At 34.0% G+C, this 13,025-nt stretch overlaps 2 protein-coding genes across 2 annotated transcripts in view; one reads left to right on the forward strand and one right to left on the reverse strand.

The window, feature by feature from the left end:
* The window catches only part of LOC148948289 (armadillo repeat-containing protein 6), a 30,340-nt gene extending 21,271 nt beyond the window's left edge, over window positions 1-9,069 (forward strand). Inside the window, exons 5-6 of the mRNA XM_089093870.1 lie at window positions 452-601; window positions 7,922-9,069. Of these exons, the coding sequence (XP_088949996.1) occupies window positions 452-601; window positions 7,922-8,140 (369 nt within the window). The 3' untranslated portion in view covers window positions 8,141-9,069. The remainder of the gene's footprint in view (window positions 1-451; window positions 602-7,921) is intronic.
* A 2,720-nt stretch (window positions 9,070-11,789) lies between these two features.
* Window positions 11,790-13,025, reverse strand: part of ben (bendless) — a 33,025-nt gene continuing 31,789 nt past the window's right edge. The window contains exon 4 of the mRNA XM_089094268.1: window positions 11,790-12,183. Coding sequence (XP_088950394.1) covers window positions 12,005-12,183 — 179 coding nt within the window. The 3' untranslated portion in view covers window positions 11,790-12,004. The remainder of the gene's footprint in view (window positions 12,184-13,025) is intronic.

The raw sequence follows: 13,025 nt of genomic DNA on the forward strand, positions 1-13,025 counted from the left end.
CAAATTTTAATAATAAGAAAACATCAGAATGTTTCGGCTCCACGTCCAGGAGTCTTTAATGGAAAAAAATAATTGAAGGACAAGGAACAATTTTTTGAATTAACTCATCTATAGAAAACGACAACAAAACACACCAAAAAAAGAACAACGAAAAAAAAACAAAAAAACTCACGTTTAAACACTTCCAGAACTGCAAAAACTTATTGTCTGACTAATCACCGACAAACATATGTCACGTGTACAACAGATAATTCTCCTCTTTAAAGTCAGATTGGCAAATGAGGCCATTATAGAATGGCCTCATTCTATAATGGCCATTATAGAATGAGGCCATTATAGAATGGCCTCAGTTTTATAGAATGAAAACTATATTTATTTGAAACAAAATTCATAAAACCCCAGGTCATAAATACCCTTTTTTAACTCATGGTTAAATGTAATGTATTTTTAGACCATTCCTGCAGTTTGTGAAACCGGCTGTCTGGCTCTAGCGGCTTTGGCGTTGCGTCATCCACAAAATGCTCAACGTATATGCGATGCATCAGGTCACACTGTTCTTGTCGATGCCTTGAAAATACATGAAACAAAGCCTAGAGTTATTGTAAGTACGATTTCTTTTTTGTTTAAAAAAAATTAAATTCTAAAAAACTTATTCAGCTGTTTCATTTTTAAAATCTTTTTCAGCTACATCTTTGAGCCACTTGAGCCATCTTTGAGCCACTTGTTTGCCACAATGTTAAAATGTCGTCACCCTTTTCTAATAAAATGTTCCCATAGAAAATTCGCCTTATCCATCATGGTTGACTCAGTAGCTGCAACCTAGTAAGGAGATAAGCCCAGAACATAGTAACAATGCCATATCGGGGGGGGGGGGGGTACCGGTTTTGACACCCCCCTCCCCTTAAATTTTGTAAAGCTCACATAATATAAAAATAAACATAGAAACCATTTTTGGTGCGTTTTTGAGTTGTTTTTTTTTTAAAACCCCCTCCCGAACAAAGATCCCTGATACGCCCTTGTATATTAGCCAAACTTAAAAAACGAAGTTTTAAGGAAACCGTCTGGTGAAAAATGTTTTCTAACTAGGAATGTTTTGAAAATCGTGATTATCAGATTAAGCTAAACAGTAATTTGTACTTGTGAGCAACAGAAGATGTGGAAATCAATTTTTCCAGCTCACCAATATTGTCTTCCGGTATTCTTGGCCGAGCACTAAGCATTTATAGAAGAAAATTCTATCAATCCATCATGGTTATCAATCAATATAGCTGTAACCTAGTAAGGAGATAACCCCGGAACATAGTAGCAATGCCTTATCTGGGAGGGTACCGGTTTTGACCCCCCCCCCCCCTGAAATTTCCGTTCATTAAAATTCAGCTTCATTAAAAATTGAATTCCTTTTTTCCTAATTTTTCAACCTGTTGATGGGTGTCTAGGTAGACTTAACTAATCAGATTTCATTTTCACACTCCCTCTGGTTTTTCCCTCGGGAGTGTACGTACAGAGTCAGTGGTTGCAAATTCTAATAGCCATTCGCTTTCTCACATTTCAAAACCTTTAATTGGTTGTTTACAGTCCCCATTTTTAAAACCGTGGGAACCCACAATTTAGCATGGGCAGAGCAGCTGCTGTGTTGGGTCCTTTGTTTTCTCTTCTTTTTTTCCCAGGGTTGATTATATCGAACCCAGATGTCATGGATTTTCTTTAGAAAACTCGCTTAAAAAATTACCAATGGGACCGCACCACGAGAAAAGTGCCATATTTGGCAACAAAGCAAGAATTTTTGGCAAATAGGGCCAAAATATCATTGAGTGAAAATTCTATGATGCCAAATATTTGAAAATCACCGCAACAACATAGTCCCCTCCCCCCCCCCCCCGAGAAAAATCAAAGTTTCTTTTTTAGTTTTTTCTACAATTTGCCCTCGTATAAACGTTTCATACAGGGCTTCTCAATTGCCACGTTAGTCTTCTGAAGTATCTCTCCATTCCTTCCCCCACAAAAGGGCATGGAAATCGGGTAAACTTGGACAAACTTTGGGTTTTTTATATACCTCAACAAGTTTTTATACATATAGACTCCATAATAAATTCATATTCTTTGTATGTTGCTTAAGAATTGGCTTGTCTTGCTAGAAAAGACTATTAAATATTATATATTTAAATTTTATATAGTTTTTATTATTATTATTATTTTTATTAAATTTTTATATTTTGTTTTATTTTATGTTTTTTTTTTAATTTTATGAATAAATATTATATTATTACAAAGAATTATATTATTAAATGATATTTTAAAGAGGAATACTGCAAAAATAAACTTAGCCAACTAACCTGTTCTAATACCACGAGATATGTTTATTTTTTATTTCAATTTATTTAGTCTAGACGTCACAATAAAAATTTAAAATTCTTCAGTTTCCAAAGAAATTCAGTTTCAGAAAATTTACTTTAGGCTCAGAAAAAAGGTTTTCTTATGCAGTTTGTCATTCAAGGCTCTTGTTCTCCTATCAGTTTTCTTATGTAGCTTTTCAAAAATTTAACTTCTTTCGATTTCAGAAAGAAATTCCTTTGTTATCCAGTTCTTCTCTGGCTTTTCATAAAATTAGCTTTGAAGTTGATTATTCTAACTTCTAAGTTTCTCGAAAATGCAACTTGACTTTTTACTAGATTTTTAGGAATTTGATTTTGGAGTGAATGAACATTTAAGAAATTTCATATCATTCCCGTTCTTCTCTAGTTTTTCAGAAATTTAACTTTTAAGCTGAATACCCTAACTTATTATTTTCTCGAAAATTTAACTTTGAAGTGAATGAATGTTTCCAATTCAGAAACGTTTCGACTGAAAATTCTTGAACTTTCAGCGAAGTTCTTTTTCAGAAATGTAACTTCATTTGATTTTAGAAAGAAATTTTGGTACTTATTTAGTATCCAGTAAACACGCAGGAAGTGAAGTTTGGTTAATGCTAGTAAAGTATGAAAAAATATAACAGTTTAGAAACAAATTTGGGCTAAATATTTGCACATTAGGGGGGGGGGGTGTAAAGTATAGCGTATATTAAATACTTAACCTAGCTTATGTGCGTTTTTTCCCCTAAACCCCAAAAAAATAAAATTTAGATATAGTTCCCGGAGTGAGAAACCCTTTGTTTGTTCAGCGACTCAAAATAATTATCGGGTAGTGCCTATTTGATCTTTGCTTTCTCGAGTGGCTGTCTCGCGTGTTTACTGGATACTAAATAAGTACCGAAATTTTTACTTATCCAGTTGTTTCTAGTTTTCCAAAAAATCGACAGAAATTTAACTTAAGTTTTGGTTAGAATTTCTTAGTTTTTCAGAATAATTCCTTTTCAGAAATTTACCTTCATTTGATTCCACAAAAGAAATTTCTTATTCGTCCACTTTTCTAGTTTTTCTTAAATTCAACTTCATTTAATTTCAATAAATACTTCTTGGTTCATCCAGTTTTTCTCTAGCCTTTAAGAAAAGTAACTTTGAAGTTTGATATCCTAACGTTTAACGTTCTCAAAAATTTAAATTTGAGCCTTCGCTAGTTTTTTGGAATTAAACTTTGAAATGAATGTACATTTAAATTCAGAAACGTTTCGACTTAGAAATTCTTAGCTTTTTAGAATAATTCCTTTTCGAAATTTAACTTCATTGGATTTCAGAATCAAATGTCTTGTTAACCCATTTCTCTAGTTTTTCTGAAATTCGGCTTAATTGAGTTTCACCAAAAAATATCTTATTCATCCAGCTTTTCTCTAGCTTTTTAGAAATCTAATTTTGAAGTTGAATGCCCTAATGTTTTGGATTCTCAAAAATTTAACTTTGATTTTTCCCTAGTCTTCCCTAGATTTTTTTGAAATATAGATATGAAGTGAATGGACCTTCAAATTCAGATAGAAATTCCCTATTTATCAATTTTTTTCCTTTAGATTAGCATCCAGTTCTTAAAAAGCTAACCTAACAAAAAAGCTTTTTTTTTACATCCGTTTAATTTAACAGAAAAAATGAAGTTTGTTTACTTACTGCATATTTTACTCTCATGTTCTTAACCTGTCTTTAAATTTGGGTTCTTAACCTGTCCGTAAAGTTGAGTGATGTAGGTGCTAGAATTTTCAAGTGTATGTGCATGTCAGATGTAATATTTTCCGGGAGATAAATATTTATTTCAAGAACGACTTTGAGACTGCATTATCAGAAAATCAGTAAATCACGTATATAACCGAACCACACGTCTTTTATATTTTTGTTTATACTATGGCGGTATAAGAGCACTTTAGTGTCAGCAAGAGTTTGATTTTGCTGATCTGACTTAGCGTATTATATTTTAGCGTATTAAATTTTCTATTTTTTAGTGTCGTTCTGTTTTGTTCGGTAATTGAGTTGTGCAACATATCCAACTTGATTGATATTTTTTTTTTACCTAAAATCACTTCCCCACCTTTATTAATTCCTAGTCTAAGCGATCTAGTCTTCGAAACATATTTTTTTTAGCATCCAAAAACTCATTCGTTTTGCTAACATTTTTATCTAGGAAACTCAAATCATCTGCATAATGCAAGTCTTGTATAGTTTTATCTCTGTAGGCTATATAAATTATATACAGTATAATCACGACTCAGTAATATTCGGCTACTACAGTCTTGGCGCGTATAAAAGCTCCGCCCATATCCTCGTCCATCAACAATTTAGTGTATTCAGTGTACCCTGGAACACGTGTTTTGGCGGAAACTTTTTCAAAATGCCTTTGAAGCCAACTTGAGACTTTGAAACCTACTTATAACTTCTAAAAACATCTAATAATAACATTGCACTACTAATTACCGATTTTCATATATTTATTAGAATAAATTAAGTTAAAATTAGATTCTTTAAACCCGTGACTTGTCTACCCGTGAAAAAATCTAATGTCGCTTATGTTTCTACGTTCTCCGGAGCACTTGTCTCTTGGTCCGACTTTGTATAATGGTTGAGATAGGAAGTGATTGTACTGTATAAATGTATATATAGTGAGTTTTATCTTCCCATTTGATTCCATGCTTTCCCACAGCTTTTGTCGTACATAGCACTAATCACTTTAATATATTTATCTGATATACCTTATAATGATACGACCTTCAATAGAGCTTTTCTATCGGCTTAATCAAACGCCTGTTCATAATCTGTAAAACTGAGGACTAAAGGTGTCTGAGGATTCATAGGCTTCTCATTATTAATCTAAGAGTGAAAATTCGGTCGGTGCATGCACTTCCCTTCCTAAAATCACACTGTTCTTCCCTTAAAACTTTATTTACTGCATTTCTAAGTCCAAAAACTATCATCGTGGTAAGCAATTTGCTTTTTACAGAACCCAAACTAATCCCTCTATGATTACCAAACTCACTCTTATGACCTTTCTTGTAATTGCGTTTCATTAATGTTTCCCTAAAATTGCTAGGTACGACCCCATTTTCAAAAATCATATTCACATAATCTTTCGTAGTTTATCTCTTTATCTCGCAACCACCATATTTCTAAAAGTCATCTATCACATATCAGCACCTGAGAACCAAAGGCGTCACTTATGGAGGGAGATGCCCCTCTCCCAAATGTTTTCAGTCAGTTGGTAATAGCACCACTATTTTACTGGCTTAAGTTTTTTTATTATTATTATTTGGGAAATGAGCGGATCCGAATAAATGATGTAAATTCAAAGAAAGAAGATCAGTCTCAGTCGGTAAAATAAAACTTGATGTAATTTTAATAGCGCTATCACCCAAGCCACTTCATGCCTCCTTAATTTATACTTTAATGGCTTCTCTAATAACCGTACTTTCCTATTATTCTCATATGACCTAACACTCAAATACTTCTTGTGTCTCTTTTCTACCAAGCTTAAAGCGTTTTTGCTAATATTCCTAACTGCTTTTCTAACCTTCCTCCCAAAGACACTTTCTGCTACTTTGCCAACTATTTTCCTCAAACTATTTTATCGATCTTCTACATTGGCAAATCCGGTTCCATATCCATTTGTTCCGGGAAATTTCATCCCAAATTCTTATCCCGGCTTTTACCAACGTCATAACTTCCCGGAAGATAGTTATCCTTCCTAGATGTCAGCTTTATGTAACTCTAGGCCACTATTATATGGTAATATTTACCATTAACATCAATAATAGCATTCCTATATACTCTAGTATCTAATATCTATCCTGCCAGTCTTCAATTTACAATAACCTAATAAATCAAGTTGGCCGTCTTGCCATCATGTGACTACCATGTTTTATTTATGGGCCCCTTTTATGACTAGATTTTTATGCCTAGAAAATTGCAGCATTCTTACTGTTTTTACACCAAATTTATCCAGGCTAGGATACCATCTGTCCCTATTTCTACCAACCTGGGGTTTAAATTCCCTAATAAAAGAACTTTCTCTTGTAGCTGAATGTAAAGTTCCTCTGAGTCACTAATATATTCGGCAGCTGGTTCTGCAGGAGAACATACTACTTGTGACTGATACCTTGCACTTTTTAGTCGTACACTGACCAACTAGAGCATCTAGTTCACACTAATTATCATAAAAATAATAATTGGTGAACGGTTTTGACAATCTTTTTCAGTTTTTTTCTGCTTTTGCCTCTTTCTTGTGAATTACGAAATAGTAAAATATCTTAGCAAGCTACATTTTACCTTATAAATAGTTTTTTTTTTGTTCTGTTAATAAAATGATTTCATTACAACTATTTCTTCTTCTTTGGTTTAGGGTTATGGGCTTCCCATTTTGTGCTAGGTTAGCCATCTTTTATTTTCCCTAGTCTAAGTTGCTAAGGAGCTACAACTCTAGAGATATTGGTTGCTCTTTTTCCTCCATGCATTCAATTATCAGACTGAAAATTTACAATTCTCCGCTCCTGAACAGGGTCTGAACCACCAAGCTTTTCGTGGTAGCAGAGGGTGTCAATTGCGGGATGGAAATAGGCGTAATCGCCAATTTTAAATTCTAATTTTAGTATTTTTATCGAAGATATGTTTTTATATACTTGTATTCAAATAAATAACAAAAGAAACCAAATTGCCCCCCCGAGATTTTGAAAAATACCTGCTCCTCCCTACATTTTGTGAAATGGTTCCCCTGGGTGGTAGGTTTATGAAACTTGGAGTAGTTTATTAGTTCGACCTTATCTTGTTTATATTAAATTGAGAACACATTAAACTTAAATAGGCATGGATCAGTAGTTTCGTTGGTAATGTTATATGTTGTATAGCATGGGGACAAGGGGAGAAAACCATGTAATTACGGAGTTTGAAAGAAAGACATGAACGTTTAGACCTATAGTGTTTACACGGATGCTATGGTACACTCGAGATTCGATTTTAGAGGGAAAAGGGTGTCTTTTCGTAATAAATCTCATCATGTAATACTTCTTCTTCTCCTCTTTATTCCGTATAAATGAAACATCTTTGAAAGCTATACTCTATGCTGTATGGAACTTTTTTTTTCTTTTTTTTTGCATGTTTCATTAATGAAATTGTCCCTTAACTTAATATTTCGTAAACGTAACGTCTACCATAAATTGTAGTTATTACGTGTTTTCCTAATAAAAATTAAATTATCAAGGTTTTGTAGTTTTGTAAGGGCAAAAGAATTGGGTTTTTTTTTCCAAAACTGAGTTGTTATTATTATTGATCCAAGACAAATGATATTACAAAGCTGTAAGCAACTTTTAATAATGTAAGTGCAGAAGGGACTATAATGTCGGCCCCTCTTATCTATTGCAAACATTTTAGGGTATAAATTTGTTGTTGTCTACCATTTTAGACTGAAGGTTGTAACAAACAATGATAATTGAGTTCTGGAACACATCCCTTATTCTGAACATATTTATTTGAGCTCCTGTCCCTAAAAATCGTTTCTTATCTATTTTAATACCTTTCAGAGAGCTGCAGCAAAAGCAATCAGAGACGTTGTTTCACGAGACAGATCTCTGACGAATCATTTTCTCGACCTCCCAGTTGAAGAACTGTTAAACGCAGCATTGAAAAATTATCCCAAACAGTGTGAAGCAGAAGTAAAAGCAGCACTTCGAGACTTGGGTTGTGATATACATCTGAAAGAATACTGGCATGGAGGAATAAACCCAGTTAAATTTGATTGAAATTTTGCTTCAATCCGGGAACAACGCGAGCGATCCGCAGCCTCTTCAATTTAATTATTAAGCTTTCATCCCTCTGATGCATCTTATACTTTAAATTTCAGCTTCTTAAGTGTCTGAAGCTCTTAATAAGCTGAGTAACGTTTCCCACATTCGGCTACGAAATGCTACGCGAACAGCCGAATATATTTATTTATTGCGTTTCTCCTAGGCTCAAATAAATTTTAACACCCTGAAGCTATTTTTTTCTTTTTTATTGTGACTTTTACCTCCGTCAGAAGAAGATTCGAACTATCAGTATATATATATTTATACGATGTTTCAAATTTCCTCTTGAAACTGTTTACCAGCAAAAGTAGGGGACAGGGGGATGAAATGTACAGTTTCAAACAGAGCCGTTCCTAGGGTTGGTGGTTCCTGGAGAGAAATTAATTACAGTGATAAATTGTGAAAAATCTGATCAAAGTAGGCAATCCTCTAACCGCGGTGTCCACCTAGCTGCGGTACCCGGGGCAACTGACCTGCCCCCCCCCCCTTGGAACGGTTCTGCTTCAAAATATTGGCTTGCTTGATTTTTGTTTCAAAGTGACTAGTGCTGCCAAATTTAGGCATGCAACTTGCTTCATTATTGTCAAAATAAATTCGAGTGTGGGAGTCTAATCAGGATTTGTATCAAATATTTGTACTTCTGTTTAAGAAATGTCTCTAAACCACCACATAAAACATCCTAAATAATTATGGTTAAATTAATATAATTTAGGAACCATTCAATTTTTTTATGGAAACGCAAAAGTAGGCCCTTTTACTAGAAACTATACCAGCAAGTATGTTGCAACTAAGTAGTTTTTTATGTGTATTTATATTTGAATTGTTACATTTACATTTGCTTTTTTGTATTTATATTTGAAAATATACTCCAAGCTTTTTCTTGACTTTCTTTTTGTGAATTGACCAAATTTTGCAGAAAAAAAATCAATCAGAAATTCGACAAAACAACTTTCAATTAAATATTAACTAGGATGGGGGTTTAAACTAATTAAATTCAAAGAGAGTTTATCGCAGTGCTAAGTATTAGTACTCAGTAAACTCGAAAAGAAAGACTCAAATAGGAATAGAATTTGAGATTAAGCTAAGGCATTGATGCCAAATTGGGTTAATTTCTGCCAAGAAGATTGATGAACACTATTCCTGGCAATTTTAACAAATATTTATTTTAGCCCGTGTTTTCAAGGAGGTAATAAAATAGGACCAAAATCAATTTTTATTAATGAAGTTATAACAAAGCAGGTGGATCTTAATGGTTAATAAACTACTAAGATATGTAAAATATGTGTCAATACCACATTTTATAATTAGATACGAATTCTGGGTTGGGTGGGGGGAATGTAAGGAACTTTGTCATAATGCCCAATAGGAGTAATCAAGGAAGTGGGATAGACAGATTTCTCCAGGAATGACATTTGATGTTAAGCCAGTGCATTGATGCCAGATTGGACTACTTTCAGCAAAATTTTGAATAAATACATAATATATCCTGCCAAAAAGTCTTGAATTGTCCTATTTTACAGTAGGTTTCATTCAATTTGTGACGAATTTTAGGGAATATCACATTTACTCGTAGTTACAATAATAGTAATCAGAGTTTTTGCTTGTATGACTTTAATAATTTGCACAATTGATTTTTCATTTTGTGAATAGTTTGGGAGACATAGGTTAAAAACTGAGTGAAGGTTTGCCACTCATTGAAGTTGAAAAACTCGCTGAGGGAGGCCCCAGTGAGTAGAGCGAGGGAACAACAAGCTGACGAAGCAGGCTTTTTGGCTATATTTGGATATAAACATTTCCTTAGTACATTTTTTAAAACAGTTATCATCAGTTTTTCATTCTTCTCAGAGCTCATTTGCTTCTTTCTTCTTTTTTTTGATTGGCATGATTTTTTCGAAAAATCCACCTGACCAAAAAAAAAATAATTTACTAAATTCCAAGATAACCATATTTGTATTAGCGGGATTACAAGTCCTAAGGATCGCTCTTCATATTTTTTTGATGAAACATCTTCTACTCCCATTGAATTTTCTCTATTGAAGCAGCGCATTAATTGATGCCATCCTTCTGGCTCATTCTGGCTACGTCAACAAAAACTCAAGCGCCTAGTAGACTAAATTCAGTACCAGAGCCACATAACATAATTGAATATTAACTGCATTTGGAAAAAAAAAATTACCAGACAAAATTTTCATCTCGGGTAATAATAAGACGGCATTGCAAATTTGTGAAATAGAATTTGATTTTTTCAACTGTTGTGCTATTAGTCCCTATTATTAACTCTTCTATATACGTCAGTATGCCCGAAAACGTAAAATGCCAACACAGGAAGTTTTTTCCTTTGGAAAACTCTGCTAAGTATTGAAGAATCTGCGACACTTCACCCTGACATTAGATTTTAGTTCATTTCAGATAGTGTATTATCTAAAATAACAACCCTTCGAGCTCCTTCTTTAGTACTATTATCCTTTGACATACATACGCATAGGGTTATAGCCCCTCCCACTTAACATTAGTAAGGGTAGAAAAATGCACCCCCATGGGCCAGACTGATATCAAAAGCAAGATCGTTCAACACTACCATAGCTAGAATTTTACGATGCCTAGTTGACAGAAACTAAGTTCCAGATGACCAAGGGGCCCCATGGCCGTCCCCTAATTTTCAAGGAATGACGAAAACCCCATCAAAAGGGTTTGTTTTAACGATACTATTACGAGCATGCGATAGAATATCCTTTGCTACCTCCCCAGGGCTTTCATGAAGTGGCATCTCAGTATTCACATGTATGGCAATTAGGGGGAAGATTAGAAAAGTTTTGCAGGACGTGTGCCAAATACTTCAAAAAGTGCGTTTTCTAGCTCATGTTTTCTTGGAAGTCCTTTGGGAAGATCTTGTGGAAATTTCACCCTTCCTCAAAGTTAAGGCATGCATGGTTCTATTTTTATTATAATGTCAGTTGTTTGTTTTTTTTCATCTCTTTTACAAAATGACTAAACACTAACAAATAAATTTATTTTCAAGTATACAAAGCCTCGTTATTCAGAACTACTACTACTACTAACAACTCACCGCAGCACCAAGCAACCTGAAGTCAACACAGCTACGCACGCTCCTCCTCCATCCCAATCTATTCAAAGCCTCCCTCTTTACACCCTCTCAGGAATTTCCCATTTCATTTAAATAGATAGGCACTCATCGCCCTACTCCAGATTCCGTAAGTCAAAGGCGTTCGGTAGTTCTGCCATGTTAAATCAGCATAAGCAATAGAACATAAATACGTTGGTCACCCCAAATCCGAGGATTTAGTCTAAGAATCTGAAAGTCATCTTTCTGTTGTTCTAAGACCCTACAAAATTTGTTTTATACCTTGGCGGCTTTTAATTTCCATCAGTTGAATACTGGAAAGCAAGGGTATTGAAAGCCTCTGCTATAACAAAACTGTAATCCTGTCCTTCTTATTTCCTTCTATGATTAATCATACTACACTTCCATGGTTTATTACATTCTCTGTTGCTCAAATTATATATATATTCTTTAAATCATATTGTTCAACTTAGAACCTCCTGTACCGCAAACCACAATGGCCTAAAACAACCAAGCAATAAAAATAAGTTAGAATTTTATTTATCACGAAATTAAATGTATAAGCAATGCTGGAAAGCAAGGGGAATGAGAAACCTGGTTATATATTTCAAAAAAAGATGTCATTAAGCCCTTCCTATGGGCTTATAATTAACTTACAGAAAAAAATCGAATCTCTAAAAAAAAAAATCTTCACTTTAATAAACTTGCATGGTTTCTTCCTATCTATCTCCCATTAATTAATTTCCCATGGCATGAAGTCGCGTCCATTCCCGCGCAATTCGGATTGCTTCTGCTTCATTACACTTCCATAATTCTGCTACATCATTGGCCAGCGGATCGTCTGGATTCGGCGCGCTAAGTAAAGCTTGAATTGATAGAAGAACTGTACGAATCTGTAACGCAGGGCTCCATTTATCTGTGAATTATTAAAAATAAAGATTTTAATTTCACCTTAAATACGATATGCAACTGTGTGTTATCGTGTTAAAACATATGTTGTTGTGTTTCAAGACATAGCCGAAGGAAGGGGAAGGATTAGGATGGAAGGAAGGTTGGAGTATTTCCAGTCATAACAAGAGCCAGGGTGATGGTGATTTTTTAGAATGGAGTGTCAAAATACCGATTTTAAAATATTCCCATGCGACATTGAAAAAATCTTACCCGTAATTTTATTACTGTACCAATCAACTGCTGTGTTTTTATACAGTTGTTATGCACAATAAAAGGATCACCCAATAATGTGCTTGAGTAAGAAATATGATCATAAATTGGATTTTAAAAAATTAGATGAGAAATACACTTTTTGTCATTTCTTTATAATGTAGTAATCCTTCTTTTTTGAAGAAATTGAAGAGTATTTCAAGTAATATATAGAACCATGGGGGGAGGGGGGAGGATTTGGTACGGAAGATTTTAATAACAATTTTAAAATCTTTTATTGGACAATTTGACAGTTTATACTCTTGTACCTTAATACAATATTACAAATACTTCAATCATCAGCTGAAACATTTTCCACAGTTATTACGAGTACATTAGTAAGGAATTATTCACGTATGCGGTTGAGTAAGGAATATTATTGTAAAATTGGCTGCTAAAACAAGCAAAAAATTGTTGGATAGATGTTTATTGTCAATTCGTCATCTATTTCTTATTCGTAAGAAAATATCTTTCAGATTGTACCAAGTTACAATTTGGTCAGATTGGCTTGTGAAAGGCATACAGTATATAGTACGCTTGTGCATCAACATGAAGCTG

Source organism: Artemia sp. Qi Xiang Cuo, chromosome 9 (genome assembly GCF_049724085.1).
Source record: "Artemia sp. Qi Xiang Cuo chromosome 9, ASM4972408v1, whole genome shotgun sequence".
Lineage (NCBI taxonomy): Eukaryota > Metazoa > Arthropoda > Branchiopoda > Anostraca > Artemiidae > Artemia > Artemia sp. Qi Xiang Cuo.